At 38.7% G+C, this 23651-nt stretch overlaps 5 protein-coding genes across 8 annotated transcripts; 3 read left to right on the forward strand and 2 right to left on the reverse strand.

Moving 5' to 3' along the window:
- The first annotated feature begins 1018 nt into the window (after nucleotides 1-1018).
- On the forward strand, nucleotides 1019-4568 carry LOC110756910 (Leucine-rich repeat protein kinase family protein). Its single transcript, XM_021958399.2, has one exon. It carries the CDS (start codon nucleotides 1761-1763, stop codon nucleotides 4332-4334), a length of 2574 nt encoding a protein of 857 aa, XP_021814091.1. The 5' UTR covers nucleotides 1019-1760; the 3' UTR covers nucleotides 4335-4568.
- A 2439-nt stretch (nucleotides 4569-7007) lies between these two features.
- LOC110756818 (eukaryotic translation initiation factor 5A-2) lies at nucleotides 7008-9327 on the forward strand. Its single transcript, XM_021958283.2, has 5 exons — nucleotides 7008-7224; nucleotides 8077-8199; nucleotides 8307-8363; nucleotides 8781-8855; nucleotides 8952-9327. Exons 1-5 carry the CDS (start codon nucleotides 7102-7104, stop codon nucleotides 9054-9056), a joined length of 483 nt encoding a protein of 160 aa, XP_021813975.1. The 5' UTR covers nucleotides 7008-7101; the 3' UTR covers nucleotides 9057-9327.
- Nucleotides 9328-9606: 279 nt separating this feature from the next.
- On the reverse strand, nucleotides 9607-12428 carry PUP5 (purine permease 5). 2 transcript variants are annotated; one of them, XM_021958280.2, is made up of 2 exons: nucleotides 12039-12428; nucleotides 9607-10871 (listed from the first exon to the last, which is right to left on the reverse strand). In XM_021958280.2, the coding sequence occupies exons 1-2, from the start codon at nucleotides 12058-12060 to the stop codon at nucleotides 9802-9804; spliced, it is 1092 nt and encodes a 363-aa protein (XP_021813972.1). In that variant the 5' UTR covers nucleotides 12061-12428; the 3' UTR covers nucleotides 9607-9801. The 2 variants fall into 2 exon arrangements, with proteins under 2 accessions (XP_021813972.1, XP_021813973.1); XM_021958281.2 differs by lacking the exon at nucleotides 12039-12428 and adding an exon at nucleotides 11856-12005.
- An 827-nt stretch (nucleotides 12429-13255) lies between these two features.
- Nucleotides 13256-17663, forward strand: WRKY32 (WRKY DNA-binding protein 32). 3 transcript variants are annotated; one of them, XM_021958355.2, is made up of 6 exons: nucleotides 13261-13620; nucleotides 13759-13808; nucleotides 15093-15374; nucleotides 15456-15889; nucleotides 16005-16163; nucleotides 17038-17663. In XM_021958355.2, the coding sequence occupies exons 1-6, from the start codon at nucleotides 13383-13385 to the stop codon at nucleotides 17393-17395; spliced, it is 1521 nt and encodes a 506-aa protein (XP_021814047.1). In that variant the 5' UTR covers nucleotides 13261-13382; the 3' UTR covers nucleotides 17396-17663. The 3 variants fall into 3 exon arrangements, with proteins under 3 accessions (XP_021814046.1, XP_021814047.1, XP_021814045.1); XM_021958354.2 differs by having other exon boundaries at nucleotides 13256-13620; nucleotides 15093-15889; nucleotides 17050-17663; XM_021958353.2 differs by having other exon boundaries at nucleotides 15093-15889.
- A 687-nt stretch (nucleotides 17664-18350) lies between these two features.
- On the reverse strand, nucleotides 18351-22518 carry LOC110756909 (DNA glycosylase superfamily protein). The gene is made up of 5 exons (XM_021958398.2): nucleotides 21068-22518; nucleotides 20086-20143; nucleotides 19898-19981; nucleotides 19601-19742; nucleotides 18351-18922 (listed from the first exon to the last, which is right to left on the reverse strand). The coding sequence occupies exons 1-5, from the start codon at nucleotides 21549-21551 to the stop codon at nucleotides 18554-18556; spliced, it is 1137 nt and encodes a 378-aa protein (XP_021814090.1). The 5' UTR covers nucleotides 21552-22518; the 3' UTR covers nucleotides 18351-18553.
- Nucleotides 22519-23651: the final 1133 nt, after the last annotated feature.

A 23651-nucleotide genomic window follows, 5' to 3' on the forward strand; every position in this document is an offset into this window, starting at 1 on the left:
CCCACACCATGTACTAATGGTGAAATCACAGGTGGGTTAGTGGATAAATCATATTTCACTTGTCTAAGAAAATGGGTGGAACTTGCTTGGGAGAACCTTTTTCAACTGTTGAAGTCAACAAAACGCTACCCTCACCTTACCTGACCTCACACTAGCAATTCTAGGTTCTAGCTAATCCATTGAAAAACGCAGTCCCATTATCACTGTTGATTGAGAAAAATTGCCATCAACTGTATTGACAAAATGAGCAGCATGAACTCGTTTTGATTGTAATACTTCTCATCATTTAATCAACTGTAAACATCTTTAAGGGCCGGGCAGTACTAGAAATTCTTTCTTTTTTGGTAAATACTATGAGGTGTCCCCACACCCGAAGGGTGAGATTAATCTTCACTCGGGATTCGACTTGCTCCTGGCTACAAAGTGCTTCAAACGGATTTTGAACCCCTAACCGTTGAGGCACCAGATAGCTCGCCAACTAGAGGTGGCAGTTTGCCAACCGCACCACACCGTGTGAAATTATCTTTTACTAGAAAGAAAAAAAAAAGACAATCTCTTTTGATTTAAAAAATAACTAGAAATTCTTTTTAAAAAATTGTTATTTTGGGAGTGAGTCTGTCATTTTGCACCAAAATTTGAATCATAATCCTGTTTCGATATAAGTACTTTATCAAAACGGGAAAAGAATTAATACCCCCGGGGCTACATATGAATTAAAAGCTCCTTACTAAACCAGTCTCCTCCATCTGAACACTATATAAATTAATTGTATAATTAATTGGTAGGATTATATTTGATCTTTAAAAGACGGTGATTAGCATTTTGAATAACAAATTGCCAATTTCCAATTTGATTTCAATTCAATCGGAAGAAGAGAAAAAAAACCGACTTCCAATTATAGAAAAAGAATCAATTATCAACACACACTCAATGAAGAATCATTGAATTCCCCCACCAAGAAAAAGGTCACCAACCCAAATAGATATGTCCATTAAACCTTGCTCATTTATGAAGCCCAACCCCTGTCTACCCCGGTCTGGCCTCTTTGTTCTTTCCTTCCCAATATACCCCTCCTCTGTTAAATGCCTCTCTCACGGTCTTCTTGACACTCCCATTAGACAAAACCCCCCTCTGTTTTCATTTAGAATACATGACAGTTTTTTTATGTTTGTTTTTCAGAAAAAAAATATATGCAACAAAACTAGAGCTTCCCCTTCTCATATTCTACTTCTACACAGAGACAAAAGTGCTTCCTCTTTTGTGTTGTTTGTTTCTGTTGCTTTCATCGACCTGCAAAGCAAAGCCACACAAGATGAGCTCACATTCCATCTGAAAACACCAGAAATCCGTAGCTCTCGGGAACCCGTTTGTTATATGCATGTGCTGCTACACCTATTGATTATTTGCCGTCATTCAGTGTTGCGGTTTTCTTAGCAAGAAAAGGACCATAAACCAACCAATTCTGCATGTAACTTCTTGTTTTTGGAGAGTTTTAGCCTAACAATCATGTTTTCTTGAAACCCGAAACCAGATTTACACTGTGCGGTGGTGGTCGTGTGGGATTTAATGGAGCTGCAGAGGCCAAGCAAGTACTTCTGAGATGGACCCAAGACCATTTATGATACTACAATGCTGCTTTTGAAGCTCTGAGAGAGAGAGAGAGAGAGGGAGGGGGTTGTTTGAGGAGTTTAGTGCTGGTTTGGGTTAAACTTTGAAGCACCTTTTCCCCTGTTGTACTACTTTTTTTTTTCTTTTTCCAAATGGGTTTCGGTTTCTTTGTTTCCCTACTGGTGTTTTCACTTTTCTTGAAGCCTTTGGCTTGTCAACAACCCAATACAGATGGGTTCTTTGTCTCTCAGTTCGTGCAAAAGATGGGCTTGTCCTCTTCTCAGCTCTACAACTTCTCTGCTCCTGTTTGCTCATGGAAAGGAGTATTCTGTGATGCAAAAAAGGAATATGTTATTGGCTTAGATGTTTCTCGTTCGGAACTCTCTGGTTCTATCCCTGATACCACTATTGGAAAGCTCACCAAGCTCCAGACTTTGGCACTTAGCAACAACAAAATCACTGGTCTTCCTTCAGATTTGTGGAGTCTAGGCTCACTCAAGTACCTTAATCTCTCCCATAACCAGATTTCTGGGTCCTTGCCAAACAACATTGGCAACTTTGGTCTACTTGAAATCTTCGACCTTTCCAACAACAATTTCTCTGGTGAAATTCCTGCTGCTATAAGCTCCCTCGTCAGTCTGCGAGTTCTTAAACTCAGCCAAAACTGGTTTGAAAAGAGCATCCCATCAGGAATTGTGAGTTGCCAATCTTTGTTTTGGATTGATCTCTCATCGAATCGGTTAAATGGGTCTCTTCCAGATGGTTTTGTTGCTGCATTTCCTAAGCTCCAAATATTGAATCTTGCTGGAAATGAGATTTCTGGCAGGGACTCCGATTTCTCAGAGATGAAATCCATTACTTCTCTTAATATTTCCGGGAATATGTTTCAGGGTTCGGTAGTAGGTGTCTTTAACGAGCTGTTGGAGGTGGTTGACCTGAGCAGAAACCAGTTTCAAGGTCACATTTCTCAGGTACAATTCAATACTAGCTACAATTGGTCTCATTTGGTTTATTTAGACCTTTCTGAAAATCAGCTTGGCGGAGAAATTTTACATAATTGGAATCAAGCCCAGAATCTCAAACACCTTAACCTAGCAGACAATAGATTTTCAAGGCAGGAATTCCCAAGAAATATGGAAATGCTTTTGGGTTTGGAATACCTTAATTTGTCTAAAACTAGTCTTACGGGTCGCATTCCTGCTGAGGTTTCCAAATTGAGTAACTTGAATACACTTGATCTTTCTCAGAACCATCTTATAGACCACATTCCATTACTCAGTATAAGAAATCTCCAAGTTTTTGATGTTTCATTCAACAACTTGAGTGGAGAAATCCCTGCATCTCTCTTGGAGAAACTCCCTTGGATGGAGAGGTTCAACTTCTCTTACAATAATTTGACACTTTGTGCTTCTGAAATCTCCCCTGAAACCCTCCAAACATCTTTCTTTGGTTCATCAAACAGCTGCCCCATTGCAGCGAACCCGGTACTTTTAAGAAGACGAGCCACCAAGGACAAGCACAAGGGACTAAAGCTTGCTTTGGTTTTGACCTTCTCAATGGTATGCTTGCTTGCTGGTTTGCTATTTCTAGCATTTGGTTGCAGAAGGAAAACCAGAATGTGGGAAGTAAAACAACCCTCATACAAGGAAGAGCAAAATATATCAGGCCCCTTTTCATTCCAGACTGATTCAACTACATGGGTTGCGGATGTTAAGCAAGCAACTTTGGTCCATGTAGTAATTTTTGAGAAGCCATTGCTGAATTTCACATTCTCAGATCTCTTATCTGCAACTTCAAATTTTGACCGGGGAACCCTTTTGGCTGAAGGGAAATTTGGGCCTGTTTATAGAGGATTTCTTCCAGGTGGAATTCATGTAGCAGTGAAAGTTTTGGTCCATGGTTCTACATTGACAGACCAGGAAACTGCAAGAGAGTTTGAGTATCTTGGTCGAATCAAACACCCCAATCTTGTTCCATTGACTGGATATTGTTTAGCTGGGGACCAAAGGATTGCTATCTATGATTACATGGAGAATGGGAACCTTCAGAATTTGCTTTATGACTTGCCACTTGGGGTTCAGACAACAGAGGATTGGAGCACAGATACATGGGAAGAAGATGATAACAATGGCATTCAAAATGTTGGTTCTGAAGGGTTGTTAACAACTTGGAGATTCCGTCACAAAATTGCACTTGGCACTGCGAGAGCATTAGCATTTCTACACCATGGTTGCTCACCTCCAATTATTCATAGAGACGTTAAAGCTAGTAGTGTTTATCTGGATTATAACTTGGAGCCAAGATTATCTGATTTTGGACTGGCTAAGATTTTTGGCAATGGTTTAGATGAAGAGATCTCTCGAGGGTCACCGGGGTATCTGCCGCCTGAGTTTTCTCAGCCAGAATATGATACTCCAACACCAAAATCTGATGTATATTGCTTTGGAGTTGTTCTCTTTGAGCTGATTACTGGGAAAAAGCCAATTGGTGATGATTATCCTGAGGAGAAAGATGCAACTTTGGTGAGCTGGGTTAGAGGATTGGTTAAAAAGAACAGAGGAGCAAGCGCTATTGACCCAAAAATTCGTGATACAGGACCAGATGACCAAATGGAGGAGGCGCTCAAGATTGGATATCTGTGCACAGCTGACCTTCCCTTAAAGCGACCGAGCATGCATCAGATAGTCGGTCTTCTTAAAGATATGGAACAAACAGGTAACCAATGAAGAACAAATTAAGCTGAAAAAGGAAAATGTGGGAGTTTATTCTTTAGCTTTTCTTTCCTATTTGTTTTTGTTCTTGTTGGCTGTTATGGATTCTTTTTTTGCTTCCATGGGAAATTGTACAGTAGCCCTGGAAATTCAGTTTGGACTTTTGATGTCGGTTCTCTTTGTGTTGTCATTGTTTTGTGGCATTAAAGTTGGAATTTATCTATACAAAGGAGTTTGATTTGAGATGTAGTTTCTTTCTTAGAATCTCATTTACTTGGGTTCAATGAGAAGGCTGATCTAGTCTAAAAGCAAAACTAGTTCAATGTGTCAAATCTTCACTGGTACTGGTAGTTATATGATTTATGTTTCTCTCTGACCCGGACATGAATGCTATATGTGCTACTTACTTTGTAGATGCATTCTTTTCTTAGAGCATAAATTTGTGCAAATACGCATATGCATGCATAGTGGTGAGTCACAGAGGCTGAAGAGCTTTGGCATGACATTGATAAATGAAATGAAACCCATGTTCAGGAAAATTGGAGGCGTCCCCTCTCCCCTAGCTACTTCCTTCCATGCCAAAGTCCAACCTAGTGAATTTGTTACTGACAGCTGGCTAGCTGTTGTAAGTCTCTTTATTGTGTTGAGGCAAACTATTGATGAGTGGTATTCATTTCATATCAATGGTCCTTCCTGATGTAGAATGTGTATGGGGGTGGGGAGAGAGAGAGAGAGAGAGAGAGAGAGAGAGAGAGAGAGAGATTCCTGCATAATTGAAAATAACATGGGCCTAGATTGTTAATGTTGATTGCAATTTGCATGTTCACTATAATTTACAAAGGGGGTATGGACACTAGGAAGGAAGAAATGGAAGCAGCATGCCATGCATACCAACTTCACCGTTTAAAAGATATAGGCATACATGATATGATAACTTGCAAGCGCATGTTTCTTCTCAGAGTCAGAGTTTGATTAGTTGATGCGAGCCACGGTTTAATATTAATACTGATTAGGCTATATATGTTAATGAAGACGCATAACCTTTTCATAATAAATAACAATATATTGAAGAGCAGCATCATATCTAGCCGAATGGAAATTGGAATGGTCATAATCATACTTTTCAATATGGGTTATAATATATAATATAGTTGGTTTGGTTGTGAAGCATTTTCGAGTTTTTAAAGTTCAATCTGGCCAAGCGTAGAAAAACAATAGCCGAAAGAAAAAGTGAGCATATTGCGTACTTATGATGAGTATCAATGTGTGTGAGTGTGACCACCCAACCCAAATGTCAATGATTTCATGTTTTCATATATCTACTGCCTGCAGTATCTTTTGACATGCGCAAGAAAGAAGAAGACATTGTTGGTAGTGCACGTAGGTGTGTAGTGTAGATAACCTCCTCTTATTTGCATGCGAGCAAAAATTGAAGGCAAAAGTCTGTTGGGCTTTATGTTGTTGTCCTCACAGTCAGTCACTCCACATGGAGCATCAGTGTTATATTACCAGCAGCTTATTTAAGTACTGGTCCACAGAGAGAGAGAGAGAGAGAGAGAGAGAGAGAGAGAGCATTTTTGGATACATCACATTGATTATTGTCTTGTTTCTAAAACTAATTTCTTGGTTTTTTTGTTTTCAGCAAGCATATGCATATATGATTGCTTCAGCTTTTTGGTTTGGTGCCTGCCTGCCTGGTGGGTGAATCAATTTATGGGATGAACATGAAGCTGAGCTGAAGATTATCTCTATCTCTTCAGCTTTATGTCACTATTTTATTTTTCTGTTTATTTCACAATCTGTTTCACACATATATACCATGATTATTACAGCTTTATCATGTCTCAGCCAAATCTAATAATGTTTTGGTAATTTGTTAACCATAACTTTTACCCTTTGGATCATTTCCCTACTTTTACCTAGTGTGGGTATGGGGCAGCTCAAAGTATGATAGTTTTTCAGCCAACCACAAGAAGTGGAAGAATTCAGGATTCAGAATGATGGTGAAATTTTCCCTGTCCTCAAATTTGGGCTTGCTAGTTTCTTTAGCTCATGTTGTGTAGTGAAGTGAAATTATTTCTTCATTCAGTCGCAAGTTGTGGGTATGTAATGTCTGGGGCATATAAACAAAATTCTTCATCTAGTGTTGAATTTATAAGATGTAAGCAATAATATAAGCATTTTTGTATCCAAGAATTTGGCTTTGTTGCGGGAATAATTGGATGGGCCCATATAGCGTTTTGTATGCATCGGGCATCGGATTCTTTGGTTCGGTCCGGGTCCAATGCGGCATCTTTACAAGAGGCGAGGGGAGATGTGTGTTGTTCAAAGTGAGCTATGTGTAACAATTTTTTAAACATACCACGAATTTCTGGAATAATACAATTTAAAATCAGAAATAAATAAAAAAAGCTTTCTTTTCTCTATATTAAAAATGAGTCTTTAAAAATACTTATCGAAGTAAAATCAATGGTTTTTAGGCACATGATGATAATAAAAAATTGAAAATGATAGGGAAAAAAAAGAAGGGATGGATAATTCCCTTTCCTATTCTTTTTGGATAAGTATATAGAAGAGTGAATGAAGAGGGGCTAAACACTAACCATTGATCCAACGGTGGGGATTTAATCTCCTTAACTAGGGTTACGATATGACCTAGAAGGCTTTGAATATAGAGCCCGTCACACCCCTTGAACCAGAAGTCGTCCTCTTCGTTATTTTGGTAGTAAAGAAAAAGAAGAGGAACAGAGAAGCTTACTTAGCTCGACAGAGAGAGAGAAAGATGTCTGATGAGGAGCACCAGTTCGAATCCAAGGCCGATGCTGGGGCTTCCAAGACCTACCCTCAGCAGGCTGGTACCATTCGCAAGAATGGTTACATAGTCATCAAGGCCAGGCCTTGCAAGGTTTCTTCTATTCTCTCTCCTTTGTTTTTCGAATGATGCATGTTTTAGATTTTTTTTGGGTGAGGATTCATCTGGGTTTGTACGATTTCACCAGATCTCTACCGGGTTCCTTGATTTTAATTGAAATTTGCTGCTTTTACTGCTTTGTTTTTGGTGTTTACTTAACTTATTCGTGCTTGGAGGAAATTAATCTATCTTTGTTCGTTACAAGGTTGATATGTTTATTCTTGAGGATGATAACTACTTGGAGTTGTTAATGATGTTGTCAAAAGATTTGTCATGTGGGGTTGCTTACAGGATGAGAGTTTATTTGTTGGAAGTTATGTTTTAATATCTCCTTTTGTTGGTAATTACGGGGCTTTGCGGATGAGGTTTTGCTACTTAGCACACTGCATCCATATACAAATAGAACTGGGTATCACACTTTCCCTTACTCAATTCCTAGATGTTCTCATTAGGACTCGCTATGAAATCCATGACATTCCTGTGCCGGTGTAAACTTGGTTGTTACAGTGTGGGAATTAGGATCTAAATTTGTTCTGCTGTAAATCCACTCATTAACCATAAATTCCAATTTTCATCTTTCAAAACTTGATTAAACTGAAGTGTTATTGCTTCTCATCCTTATAAAATCAGTACAATGTGACTCAAGAAATTTCACAATACCGAGTTTCCATGACCTACCCAACTTATATTAACTGTACCCTGTAAATATGTATTTGTAAATACGTTTTCCCCCTTATGCCTAATTCATTTCGTTTTATAGATTAATTTCCTTATTTTGTTGTAGTTCTGCAGTCTCGAGTTAGTCATCCAATTTATTCGTTAATATCCTGTTTGCTCGCTTAACAGGTTGTTGAAGTCTCCACTTCAAAAACTGGCAAGCATGGTCATGCAAAGTGCCACTTTGTTGCAATTGATATTTTTAATGGAAAGAAACTTGAAGATATTGTTCCTTCATCCCACAACTGTGATGTAATGCTTTCTCTAAACTTGAATTTTGCTTCTCTGAGTTCTGTGTATGTGCTGTATTTCTTGGTTGCAAGTTAACTCATCTGTTCTTCTATATACTCATCGTTCAGGTTCCTCACGTCAACCGTACCGACTACCAGCTGATTGATATCTCTGAAGATGGTTTTGTAAGTCCTCTGACCAATTAGTACCAAAACATGGCATCATAAATTTTGATTGCTATGTGAATTTATGTCCATTTTGATGATAAGGATGATACCAAGGGAGACGAACTTGCGTTCATTTGCAATACGTGAGATGCATCTCTTGAGTTTTTGCAGCATGGATTTATGTTTTGTAGTTGAACAACATATTTTCCCCTGTTTGTGTTATGTTAAAAAATGTAATAAGTTTCTTGTAATATGCATTTACCTGTTTAATACGTACCGATAACAGATACACAATACACATATATGCAAAACTGGAAACTTGACTACCCAAAAGTTAAAACAGAAATTTCACCTGTGAGATGGACGGGCATGATGAGACAAATAGTTGCCTGCCTTCCATTTTATATAGACTAACTGGAGTTGGGTGTCTTGTAGGTGAGTCTTTTAACTGAAAATGGAAACACCAAGGATGATCTGAGGCTTCCCACCGATGAAAGTCTGCTTAGCCAGGTATGTCATTGAGAAAGTTTTCCTATAGTCAAAGTTGCTTTATTGTATCTGTTTTCTTTGTAGACTAAAATCTTTCTTTCATATTCTCCTTTACAGATTAAAGATGGGTTTGCTGATGGAAAGGATCTTGTGGTGACTGTCATGTCTGCAATGGGAGAGGAGCAGATCTGTGCCCTCAAGGATATTGGTCCTAAGAACTAAGTATGATGCTGTAGCAGTAGCTGTAGCTGATGGCAAGACTTTCTTCGTTTTTTATTTTTTCTTGTGGAACTGTTGCTAACAGGGAGGTTTATCAACCATATTTCTGTGCAATGAACTGTTATTTTAAATGGTATTTTAGCTTGCCAAGCTTGTAAAAGTGATGACGCAAATTTAAAGCTGCTGATCCCGTGCAAAGGGAGCTTGCTGCATATCTATTAAACTATTTTGGCGTTTTCCAGCAAAAGAAAAATATTTCTGTTTGATCTTTCAATTAATGCTCATTTTGTGATGTCGCATGTTTTGGGATCCTTACTGATGTTACTCATCATTCTTGTTAATGGCTTTACTTTTGTGTCACTTTGAATTAATACATGAATCTGTTGGTATTAGGTTTGATGGCGTTGCTGTGGTGTTTCTGGCCAGCATGTAATTTGCCCTCAAAAGGCCTTTTTGTGCGTTTAACCTAGATTCCATGTTCGTTTGCGATGATGTTGTCTGTGCTATATCCGCAAAAACCCTAAACGTTTACAAACACACTTGCACGCATGGGTGCACTTGGGAATTGCAGCTCTTTCCTTTTAAATAATAGAACAAATATTACATATATCTTGCTTATAATACATCTTGATATCTTGGGGAAGAAAAATGTCTGACAACGAAGAGCTCCAGTATAATAATAAGATATGATAAACGAAACATATAACCCCAAAAGATTGAAAACAAAGAGAAAGCAGACAAGAAAATATCACGAGGAATCTTTACTTGGAGAGGAACTGCCATAGATGTAGCAGCCAAAGCCCCAAAATGTGACGACCAGAGAGAGGATCTTCAAGCCGCTCATTGGGTCTTTTAACAAAATGACAGCTGCAATGCTTGTGAGGGGTACCCTTATTGCATTCAGGACACCCGCAAGAACAGTGGACGACAAAAAAAGCACAGCAACACTCCCTAATACCCCCAACTGGAAACTGATGGTGCTCCAAATGAGAACAAGGTAATAAGAAGATTTACCACCCTCGAAACTTCTGGCCTCATATTTCATTCCCTGAAAATCGTTGCTCACAATTACTCCAATCGTGGTAAATACAAACGCAAACAAAGAGACCATCACTTGCTGCTCCAACACAACATGGAAGGACCTTCTACCAACTAGCTTCACAAAAACTAGCTCCGAAAGAGCAAATATGAGTCCGTGGAGAGCAGACCCTAAAATATCCCATACAAAACCCCAAATGTATTGCTTATCAGTGACATTTCCATATCTGTCTGAATCTGAATCCAAAGCAATGATTGTCATAGCAGCAGTAATGACAACAACAGCGTTTACTATTGCGGCGTTTAGCTTGTTCTTCACAAGTAGATATCCAAACAATGCAGAAAATACTAGAGATGATGATGCGAGAAGAGAAGCAGTAGATGCTGGGAGGTAAGCATATGCATAAGCATACATGAGGTTGTCAGCAGCACTTAAGAGACCAAGCACAATATAAGAAAAAGTAAGTTTTAAAGTGAGGGGAGTAGGAGAGGTTTTGCAGACCAAGTATGTAGGGAACAAGATCAAAGCAGTCAGAGGCCACCCTGCAACTGCCACCCATGAAATGATCCACTTGCTAGTGCCACCATTGGCATAATAGACACGAGACAGAAGGCTTGATGCAGGGAACGCTATGAGCATTGCCGCACTGCTTAGAACAAGAAGAATCCAATGTGAGATTGGCTTTCTTTTGTATGCTTCCCTAGCCCTCGTCTCAAAGGCAGAAACCCGGCCCCATAACGAAACTGGGAGATTTGATGGTTCCTCCTCCATTCTTCCCCCTGACATGAATATATGATCATGAGAAAATATCAATATTAACAAGCCCATAAAATAGCAATCAATCTTATTCATCCTCTCCTTTTATCTCATTTCCTCAAAATTCAAATCTTACCCATTTAACTCCATTTAAACAGAATCCAACAGTTATTTTTCTCATCCTCTCGACGAAAAAAATTTAGATTTTTTTTCATTTTCTGAAGTTATCCACCACTCAATCAAGATAAATTCATTGAATTCTGGTTAAATGAGCTGAAAATGGATGATAATTGAGGGAAAGAAGGGAAAGGAGGGAAAGAAATCCAAACTAATTTTTTTTGGATCTTAGTACCCAGACTTAGATACCTGCCGTGCAAAATCATGGCTTCAAATTAACCACATTTTTCTTTTTCTTTTTCCCATGAAGAGGAAGAGTACTTGATGTGATAAATATAAGCAGTAAATGCACAATATTGAACCCACCATGAAACTATACTGATGTAGAACAAGAAGAGAATTAGAGTGGAGGGGAACATAGGATAGGAGAGGAGAGAAGAAGAACAAGACAGAGGCAAAATAGAAAAGAAGTAGGAACCAAACCAGAAGCAAACTACAGCTAACCAGCATCTCTACAGTAAAAGAAACCAAATACAATCCCTAAATCAAATCAAATCACTACACAAAACTTCAAAGGAAACTAACTAAAATCTACATGAATAAACCCAATTTCTAAGCTCATTTGGATGCATAAAATAACTGCAACTTCTCTTCTTCTATCCATCTCCTAATAGCTCTTTTAGTCTACTACAACTAGGGCAGTTTGCTGTATACAGAAGAAATCAGCTGAGGCCATAAAAGCTATTAAGCTTAAAGATTTGAACTTTGAAGAACAACATAACAAGCAAACAGAAAAAATGAAAAGTTAAAAAGAAAACAACTCAGTATCAGTACTGCTGCTGAAGAACAATGCATTGGACAAGCGAACCGAAAAAGTGAACAGTGCATACTTTTCAATTCCAATTTTCCATACAGAGACACAGATTATCCACCCAACACACACCAACAGGAATTTCGATTGTAATTTTCTCTCTCAAGCAACCAACCAAATAACTAATCAGCATCAAAATGAAAAGAAAAAGAAAAACAGAAATCAATAAAAAGAAGTGAAATTGAGTAAAGAAAAGGGTAACCTGACTCTAGCAGCGGCTGCATTAAATGAGGATGACAGCGAGAGCCTATAGGGTAGAGAATAGCTAGAGAGTATTTTGGAGGTGAAGACAAGACGTAAGCGAATGAAAGTGAAAAGGCTGCGTTTGCGTAAGCCGGAGCATGCAAGTACAAGTCACATAGTTTTTGTTTGGGGTTGGGTAGGTTGTGAATTCATTGATCTACTTGTATTAGTTGTAGTTGTTGCGAACGTGTTCTTTCTCAACTCCGACGGGGTTGGATTGGGTAGATTTGCGTGACTCTACTTTGCGGGATATCTGGATGGACTGGACTCTGTGTGAAGGAATGTTTATTTATTTATTTATTCAGGGCTCTGTATTCCCAAGTCTGGATGATGGTGATCAATTTTCAACCGTTTAAATATCTAAAAGGGCTCATTATAAATATGTATATATATAATATATCATTCTCGTCGTCCATGCGTATCGAAACTAAAACGTCGTTCGTAGAAACAAATACTACTAGATTAAAGACTAGTTAGCGACCTCAAGAAATGATTCTAAAAAAATAACTTTGTCTTCTGCTTTATATCTTGATTGGACAAAAAACGGCCACGTGCTCAGAGTCAGAGTTGTACCATCAGCGTTTGTGTTTCTGTTCTCGGTAGTCGTATAAAGAATCTCCCTTTAATGTTTTACAAAGAAAGCAGTTGAATTAGGAGCCTTCCAATCCATAACAAAAACGGCGAAGTGGTAAATGGCGTTCTGACTTACGAAAAGGAATTAATATTCTCAGTAAACTACGCTTTTTATTTTATTTTATAAGTAGATCATTGACCATTGACCATAGCCACAACTTAAATCCGAATACATTCTAATTTTGATATTCATGTTAATAAATAAAATATTGTCATAGCAATTGAGGTTAAAAATTAAAAGCAAAATTCGAGGTTGAACTCCTAAAGTGATGAGCCAATTAATAAAGGAAGAGAATGAGTACAATATCACTTTTTTAGGCTCAAATTACAGAAAATGGGTCACTATGTCCGAGTCCAAACGGCGGCCGAAAGGAAACCGTCAAGTCAACAAAACCAACGGTGATCCCCGCACCTGATGTAACGCAGATATTAACGGCTTCCGTTACACCGTCATAAAAACCACCTGAGTCAACGCCAGTCAAAGACACATATATCCCCCACAACATCTCTCACCCTCTCTCTCTCTCTCTCTCTTAATCTATAAACCGGTACACAGAATCCAAAACATTTTTCGGTTTCGGTCTCATTTTCGGGGTCGATTTTGGACACTATAAAAGTCACAGTACCAACAGTTGCGAAAAACTTTACTCTCTTAGAGTGACAATCGGCCATGGCTGAGCACGAGAGCTTCGATGCTCTCCAAGTAGAAAAGCTAAAGCCAAACGAACAAGAACAAGAAGAAGATGAAGAAGGCGATGAAGATGAAGACGAGGACGAAGAAGGAAAGCGACTCGGTGAAATTCAGCTGGGCGAGTTACAGAACTCTGCACCAGAGTCAAGAGAGACGCAATTAGAAACCCTAGCGGTGCCTTCTACGCTGGAATTATCAGAGAACGATCAGTGTGCAGGTAAGCTTTGTTCTTCGGAAACGGTGTGTTAGTTTTTGGAAGAAAAAAAATTGTTTTTTTGTTTTTATATTTTTATATAGCTTTAGTGCTTGGTGGGATTATAGTGAACGGGGTGATCTTGTGTGGTTGATCCCACAGGTTTTCAGGTTAACTCCACGTCACAGTCGATTGATGGAGCTCAATTACAGGTTAGAAGCTCATTCACATCCAATTTCTAAACTTTTGATCTTTGGCTAAATGAATTGTGAGCACTTTTATTTGCGTGATATTACTGATTCTTTTGTGAATTTCTGTTTGCTTGACTTTTGTTTTTTGGGCTGGGGTGAGGGGGTGAGGGGGGACATATAAATATATCACGAATTGGGAGAGAAGTCATGTGTGCAACGGTGCTGGTGGAAATGGTTTTGCATTCTTGCAGTTTTTTGTTCATGAATTTTCCTTGGAATTGAAATCTATGAGTGCCTTTTCATGGGGACAGAGCAAAAATGTTTGTTAAAGTTCTTGTTTGAGGGTTGAAATCATGAATCCGAAATCCTTGTGATTATAGCCTCGCAGTTTTTGTGAAGCCCTCTAGGTACTAAGTAGGGAGAGAGCCACAAGTGAAGAGGAGTGTCAGGTTGCAAAATAATTCTTAGCCTGTATCGCTTTTAGAGTAGTGATAACCAAAGTAAAATCTTTTCCTCTTTCCTTTTGAACTTATGTGTCAAAAAGGAAAAAAAATTAAAAAAACAAAGAGATATTATCTCACATACTGTTTGCTTTCTGGAGAGGTGGATTATATGTCAAAATGAAGAGAATGTTATAGTAATAGGAAAGAAAGTCATAGAAGAGACAATAAGATGAAGTATAAAATCTGCATTAATGAAAGCTAGTACTTAGCTATTAATCACTCAAAAGAGGCAACCTTGTCAGCTAAAGTGTCCATTTTGAAGGTTTCTGGTTCTTGGATCCAATAAAACGAGTCCAAAATGCAAAAAAATTCACTTTAATACAACACCCCAGTACCCTACATCATATGTGGGATGAGATCCTACGACAGGCAATTTTAAACTCAAACGCAACAATTCAAAAAGAGTATCATTTTTCAGAGGATTGGCTGGAAGTTAGAAAACTTGACCACTTAGTGATCAGATAATATCAGAAGACAAAATGATTGGATTTTATGACTGATGGAACAGGCCAATACATTTAACAATAAAAACTTTCAGTCTATATGTGTGAGGAACAGGCCAACTTAATTGACCTTACATCATATCATTTAGACCTCGTACAGTCTAACTTGAGGCATGGGTCTTCCTTACGACAAATTCTAGATGCACATTCATGCCAATCTAAATGGGTCTTGGATGCATCTTGTATCACGTAATTTGAATCATATGCAACTCCAGAATGTTATACCTCTCATTATCATAAGTCACATATCTGCTTCCTTGTGTTTCACTTGTATAATTATTTTCCTTGTTCTCTCTCAGGAGCAACTTGGGGTGAGCCACCGGGAAATTTTGGCAATTGTAACACACCAGGATGCTCAGATGCAGACACAAAGTCCGGTTCAGTTGGCTGTTTATCCAACTCCGTTGTCAGAACTATCACCAACTTCTGTTACACAATCCATTCAGACTCAGACACAAAGTCCGCTTCAGTTGACTGTTTATCCAACTCCGTTGTCAGAACTATCACCAACTTCTGTTACGCAATCCATTTCATCTGCTCCCAGCCCGATTCTGCTAGAACAAAAACTGCCATCAGAAAAGGTTAATACTTTATGTACACCAGAGGTGGACAAGCAAAATTCTTCTGACAATAAATTTATATCTTCTATTCCTCTTGTGAAGACATCTGCTTCTGATGGTTACAACTGGAGAAAATATGGTCAGAAGCAAGTGAAGAGCCCTCAAGGTTCTCGAAGTTATTATAGGTGCACATATTCTGAGTGTTATGCCAAGAAGATTGAATGCTGTGACCACTCGGGCTATGTAACAGAAATTGTTTACAAAAGCCAACATACTCATGAGCCCCCTCGAAAAAGTAACTGCACAAAGGAAAGTAAACTTGCATTATCTGCTGAGTGTGTAAGGAATAGTATTACAGAACATCCCTGCAGAACAGTTAATGATTCAGAGCTGTCCACATCCTCAAAAGAACGTATTCAAGAAACACCCTCAATTCCTGAAAGAAAGCGGCAAAGCCCAAATGACTCTGATGGTAATGGTGATGTTAAGATCAAGGAGGAGCATGGTGATGGTGATGAACCGGAACCCAAACGAAGGCAAGTTTACTCGTAGATTTTGTTTCCTTTTCTGTTGCTGTATTTTGTAACATACTTGTTCAAAGGAGTAGAAATTTACCTGGTTTTGGTATACTCTCTGCTTATTGATAACCAGAGTGAAGAAAAGCAACTTAGAGTATTCAACTTCTCTCCTAAAACCTGGCAAGAAACCTAAATTTGTTGTGCATGCGGCGGGGGATGTTGGAATATCAGGTGATGGATACAGATGGCGCAAATACGGACAGAAGATGGTGAAAGGAAATCCGCATCCCAGGTATGCCCATTTCCTTCATCTTTTTTCTTTGTAGCTTGATATATTGACCTAATTAATCAGCATCTGGGGTTCAGATTCAGTATTTTATGTTGTTGAAAGATGTTAGGCATATGTTCTCTTTACATAAACTTCATCTTGCCTTTGTGCAAGACCTATCTACTTTAAAACTTCATGGTGCGCTTAATTTTTGAAAGATGCAATTGGACGAACTGGAAATTTCAATGATGCAGAGGCTCAGTTATGAGTTTTCAAAAGAACAACTTAAATGTTCCAATTTGCTTTTGATTCTTAAGCAATGTTAACTGTTTCCATTTTCATTTATTTGCGCTTGCAAGATGCAAGCACAGCAGAAATGACATTGACCAAAGAATGCCTTTTACTCGTTTTGTATTTTGTCTGGTGGCATCTTTAATCAAATGAAGCTTTTGATATAATATCTGCCAGTTGTTTAGAGTATCAATTGACAAGAAATAGAAAGTGAATGGAATTTATGCAGAGTGTTAAGAGAGCGTTATTGTTTATTATTATTAATCATGACATATGAACCTCTCCCTTTGGTTGTAATTTGTCTCTATGTATCTGGGGATATGAATATTAAGCTATTTGTAGCTTTAAGTCAGTAAGTGTCTTTTCTCTACACAGTAATCTTGAGCTGCAGAATTGCCAGCTAAAAGGTTATCGACAGTTTCAAATGATGCAAATAATAGAGAATAATTGTTGGGTATGCTATGCATGCAGTTGCCTTTAGACTTAAAAGAGTTTGCATATTGCATAAATCTCCGTTGCTTATCATGTGAGCTGTTGAAACCCCACTTAGGAACTACTACATGTATTCCTTTCCTTATGTTTTGATAATTGTATTTAAATTTTTTAGGAACTACTACAGATGCACTTCTGCTGGGTGTCCAGTCCGGAAGCACATTGAAACAGCCATAGATAACACAAGTGCTGTGATTATAACATACAAGGGGATACATGACCATGACATGCCTGTTCCAAAGAAACGACATGGCCCTCCGAGTGCTCCTCTTGTTGCTGCCGCTGCTCCTGCTTCCATGAACAATTTGCATATCAAGAAGACCGATACACACCAAAACCAGATTTCTTCAACCCAGTGGTCAGTGGACACCGGGGGAGAATTGACTGGTGAGGCCTTGGACCTTGGAGGTGAGAAGGCAATGGAATCAGCTCGAACTCTTTTGAGCATTGGATTCGAAATCAAGCCTTGCTGAAAGTTCCTTAGCTGGCCCAAGTAGTGATAAAGACCATCATCGACGGGCCTTAGAAAAGCAAGCAGTGTATCTATATAAAATTTTATAAGTTATCACATTGGCAGGTTTGATTTTTTTATTTTGATTTTGTTGTGGGTCTCTTTCACCTTTCAGCTGTAGTCTTATAGTTCACAGTTGTGTAGATTTGGTATTTGTACACCCTTGCATATCTTGTGTTGAATAGGTTAATCGCAGTTAAACAGTATAGAAATGGGTGACATTTTTTTCCTCCTGATGTTTGCAGTTATTTCCTTAAGATCAAGTAGATCAAATAAAATTTAAATGGTCAATTTACTTCGGTTAGAAAACTTGAATAGATTAATTGAGAGAAGTTTCTCTTCTGGAAAAGTTGGAATTGTGCTGTTGCTAACAGTATACAAGTCTCCAAGACAATCCAACAGTCGTTTATCTCAATTAACCCACCTTGATAAGATTGGATAAAATAAAATGTTTGAGGCAGAAGGCAAAGGGTTTCCTAGATAATAGTCAGCAATTAAATTCGTACTTGAAAGAGTGGTGGCCCACATTTTTAGGTGAACTTGTTGAGGCAAGAGTGCAAACATGTCCATCAATCAATCAGCAGTTCCCCGTCGTCGGTCATATGGGGACAAAGACAAAGAGATATTGTGCTACACATCCTTCATTGTCAATTTGTCACCAAAATGACTCATCAGATGTAGTGTTGCAACTTGCAGCTGTCCAGTCCAGCACATTGCTTAAGGTATACCGTCTGGGATATCAACCAGCCCCACCCCACAATTGTCAGGCAAAAGCTGAACCTAGAATGAATCAGATAGAGAAGCATTGCACAGTATTTTTTCTTCTTTTTAATGCCCAAATCTGGTTCTAAAGAGATTCTAATTACTAATATCTTAACTGTACAAAAAATTGTATATTAGTTTTTCAAAAGCTCTCAAGACTAGGGAAGCCGCACCAACGGCACAATCACCAGTTTTCATTTTAATCCACTTCAGTAATCTACAAAGCGAGAATCCATAATGCTTCAGAATTCATTAATTACACACAAAACCCTCTTCACTACTACCCAATACAAGAGTAGCTCTGAATCAGTCAATGTGGCAAACTGATGATTGAAACCGGCTGACCAAGGCATTTTCTTTATAAGTCTGAGGAGAAACTCAATTCATCCATGGCAACAGATAAGTCCGATTCTATCCCATTTTCTGTTTTCTTTTCAGCCTCATCCTTGATTCCATACTCTTCCTTCCCTTCCGCTGCGTTTAGGCACTCCTGAAATCTGAAGCAACTAACGAGATGGTCATTTGTAATTCCAGCGACCTGCATGAAAGAATAAATAACAGTTGGCCCCACACTTCGAAATCCCCTTCTCACGAGGTCTTTGCTTATCACATCTGCTTTTGGAGTTTTTGCCGGAACCTGCCGAGGATACCGGAATCTGCTAACTATAGGCTTGTTATTCACAAAGCTCCAAATATACTTGTCAAATGATCCAAACTCTTCTATGACCTGGCATCAGCAAAACCTGCAAAAAGTTAGTGGCAACGATAATCATAGTAATTAAAAAATGTGCAATCATGGATACAGTAAAAGGGTTATTGGATAGTGGTTAATGGTTGGAACTTATCAAGTCAAATACGTGATTCAGGATTAAGTAATGAAGCAAGCTGGCATGTTGAAGAAAGGGAATAATTAGGTTGCAAAGAGCAATTCTTGAGGTAAGATAGAGGGTCAGGCTGCTGTATGGATGATAGAATTACAATTTGCCCTATATGTGTGATACAAATTACAGAGAGGTGAGGACCACCATTCAACTACTTTTTTCACCTAACCTACCTGATCAAATGATCACTAAGCACCCATTATATGCCATTTAATTGCTTGCACAAACAAAAGAAAACATGTGGTCCCCAGTTTATTTGTGTAAAATTGAGTGAATGAGGCTATTTTGTTTGTAGAAAGTGATGCATAAAATAATTCCACTAGTACAATTATACTAACAACATGCCACGTTAGTTTTGGCTAAAATTAGGTATCATTGAAAAAGTATATTATACTGGATGCTTACATGCATACGGTTTCTTAGTACTTCCCATATATGAGCTAGTAGTAATTTACTAAGTCTGCACATGTGTGCTTCTTCTGCTAGTCAATTTCATACCACTGGAGGAGGAAATGAACATTTACCTTGGTCATTTGACGTGCATTCTCAATGATAGCACGCAACTTTAGTTCAGACAATAGGGAACTTGCAGTGCTTCCGGGTGCTATTAGCTTCTTCTCATTCAACTTTGAGATGGCAACGGGATCAAAGTCTGCAAACACTTCCCTGCAAAAAGAAGCTTGTCAATTAATCACATAGAGTGGAAAGGCCATGCAACAGGGAAGGGGCCATCACTAAAATGCCCCAACCTCTTTATACAGAACATAGTTTAGGGTAAGTCGGTTACTATTTAAAAAAGAGAACCTGCACAGAAACAGTACCTAAAGATGTGCTTTTTGCTTAGAATGGCAGGCCATGAAAGTTCAGCCAAAGCACCAGATAAGACAAGAAGCTCAAACAGTTTCCTGTATGTGGTCAAGCAGATCAGGAAAATGACTGTGAAGTAGAGTTTTATAAAGTAATCTTCATTTCAATCAACATAGATGCAAATAGTGTTGCTATGACATACTTGTCATCGTGTACTGGAAGCCCCCATTCTTCATCATGAAAAGCAGCATAACATGGATCTGCTTACAACATATCAATCTCGATCAGAATATAAATCTATGAAAGAAGAATATCAAGCCATGTAGAAAACTATATTTGGTTCAACTATCCAAGATGTTTCTCTGGCTAAGATACATGTAGTTCTACTTCCACAAGACTTTGCATGGTTATAAGGCTAGCACCCATCAAGAGAAAGAAACCCCTCCACCCTCTCCCTAAATGGAAATGAAAATCTTTCAAATTGTTGCCTTCTGGAGTTATATATCTGTTTTCTATCATCCATGACCCAAACAAGTGTGCAATAAATTATTCATAACAAATTGACAATGAGACAAAATCAATATAATGGCGAAGGGCCGAGTGTAGAATTTCCTGCTTGGACATCAGAAGAACAGTACATTTATACTCATTTGTTAAATTATACAACAGCTTTGAGGAGAGTAAGTTTTAACCCAATTAAGCCTTAAACATGACTAGTTCCGTCAGCAGCGTACTTGAAATTGCCAGTTAAACCCTAACGAGAACCTTATTCTCCCTTAACTTGAAGCTCTTCACTCAAAGGTACAGAATTCTTTGATTTTGTTGGGGAAATATGAACTGCAATGCTAGTCATTTTGGTTTTGAACTGTCGTTAACTTCTGTCTTCATTGTCAAGTACAATATAGATTACGCGGGGCATGCGGTCTAAAAAATAATTTGCCTATACTCGGGTGAATTGTGAATTAAATCATGCCAGTCTACTGCTAGTCTGAAACGTGTCACAAGATAATCATATAACAATACCGGGAGGGGCATATATTCTACAAATCTTTATACTATTTATTACCAGCTAAGAATATATCATGAGAATAATTATAAGAAAGGCACATTACTAACTAGAAAGAAATAACCAATTGCTCCAGAAGCAAATATTTTCACCAGGATAAAAAAAAAAAAGAACGAACCAGTATTAGGCGTCACCCAAGCACACCTCTTCTTAGACTGCGAACCATCAGGGGGAGAATCCAATCCACCATCAGAAACAACACTTCTTGGCTTCGAAACATACTGCTTCCTCCTACTGCCGGCACTATTCGACCTAGTCAACCTACCAGTAGATGCTCTACTATGAAATGAATCCGTAGAGGCATCCGATGAACATGAAGCATTTAGTGAAAAATTTGAGTGCAATAACTGCTCGTGTCGACGAAGCACTGACGGAACACTGGGAGAATGCAGCTGAGGAGAGGTAGTTAGCATTGAAGATTGACGAGTTTTCTTCTCTTCAGCTGAGGCAACCTTCTCAGCCAATTTCTCAGCCTTTCTCAGTGGTTTTGAAACTGGTTTTCGTGCACTGAACGTCCCTGCCTTGTTCCCAGCAGGTCCAAGCACTGGCCTTGACTCTGAATCAGCCACATTGATAGACCTTACTCTTGGAGCTCCTGACATTAGTATCACTCCTTTGGCTTAACACCAAATTCTCCAAGGATCTCAGCCTTTTTCCCCACTCAGAATCAAAAGAAAAATAAAATACACACTTCGAATTCAACCAGAATATGGGTTTGCCCGAGCAGGTAATATGATCCAACAAACCCTCAAATCATCAAATACCCATCTAGAAAATTCACTAAAACCCAGATTCTTCTTTTACTTTCAAAAGCTCAGACAACCAGAAAGACCCCCAGAGACCCAAAAGCATATGGATTTGACACTTCCACTATGCACATTCATTGACCTTGCTCTTCAAGTTCCCAAAACAGATCTCAACTTTTCAACCACACGAGCCCCTCAAAGTTATACTCCTACCAACCCTTGGGTCCATTCACATTCAAAATTCACCAAGCCAATACTCAACCCCTTCGAAACACCACCTTGCAGAAACCACTAAAACCCCCATTTTTCCAATGCCCAGACTCCAACTTGCCCAAAACCCCTAAGAAAGTCAAGACCCACCCAGAATTCCACAGAAAATAAGTTAAAGAAAAATAGCGTAACCTTTAGGTACCAAAAAACTAGGGCTTTATATACACAGCTCGACTAATTCCCCAAAAAAGTTAAATGAGCTTTCAAAGAGCCTCGAAATCTAGAGATTCCCATTCTGCACTTTTGTGGAAAACAGAGCGACTGAAAATATCTAAAAGAGAGAAAAGCAGAGGTTTTTCAAACGAACTGTGTCGTTCGCTCACTACAGCACATGGGAAGAGTAAAGCTGACACAAAGGAAATGAACTCTTTGCAATTCCCATACTTTTTCCGAGAAAAATGAACCGAAGGAAAGTTTCCGAGAAAATGCGGGAAAGCGGGTTTTGTGAGGATTGAAGAGAAAATGGTTTCGATCTTAAGGAATTGAAATTTTTCTCCCTGAATTTGGACAGAGGGAGACAGAATGAGCAGAAGACAGAGAGAGAGAGTGAAAGGTTGTCCTGTTTTGTTTATCGTGGGGTGACCTAGAGAGCCGGTGTGAAGTTACATTTTTACCGGCTGTGGCCCGGTTATTTTTGATTGCCTGCCGCGCTGCACACCAAAGTAGAACATTTCAGCTCTAGTGATTTGAAGAAGAAGATTATGAAATTAAACCATTTCTTATATTAAATAAAACACTTGACATTCAAAACGTTGAGTTTTGAGCTGGATGAAAATGGATTGTTATTCTACCTAAAACTAATATTTATTAGAAGGAAGCAGTAAGCAAGCAAAGCAATCATTGAAGTTTTTTGGGTAAATATCACGAGGTGTCCCCACATCCAAAGGATAGGATTAATCTCCGTTCGGGGTTCGGCTTGACCCTGGCCACAAAGTACTTACACCGAGTTTCGAACTCCTGCCATTGAGGCACCTGGTGACTCGCCAGCTGGAGGTGGCAGTTTGCCAACCGCACCACACTTTGTGGTTACAATCATTGAGTTTTGAGCTGGATGAAAATGTATAAAGTCCATAACGCTATGACATATATGATAATGCTTTCACATAACATAACATTACTGGCTAGCTATAGCAAACTTATTACTATCCCCATTGCAACTAAGTTTTTATCCAAATTTGGGTACATTTTACACAACAGCCCGAGGCTTTTACTGTTTAACCTGATCACATCAATGGACGACTGCGACTCTTTTGGTAGCCTTTCATGTCTCATTTGGCATGCAAACGCACAAAGACAAAAAGGACCTTAATTACTGCACTCCCTTTGTCTCTCTGTCTTCCAAACGATCCCATCTCATATGCTAATATCAGGCACCTAGCTATGCCTCAGTTTAGTTACAAGCCTGCATTTCGTTGAGTCTCTTATATCATTTTGACGCCATAGATGGATTACCTTGTTCTGGAAGCATTGCTAGTTTAATACTTCGACCAAATATTTAAATTTTTTATAAAAAAGCAACTTGGTTAGCATTCGATTCAATCCACAAATATGGACTCGTTTAATAATGTCCACCAGACGGAGATCATCAGATCAGCTTCAGCTCCTGTGAAAGCTGTTTCGATTGACTAAACCTAAGGTGGTTACAACATAAATGTAGAAAACGAGAAACAACAGTGACATGGAAGC

This window comes from Prunus avium, chromosome 7 (assembly GCF_965620075.1).
Source record: "Prunus avium chromosome 7, drPruAviu1.hap1.1, whole genome shotgun sequence".
In the NCBI taxonomy this organism is placed as follows: domain Eukaryota; kingdom Viridiplantae; phylum Streptophyta; class Magnoliopsida; order Rosales; family Rosaceae; genus Prunus; species Prunus avium.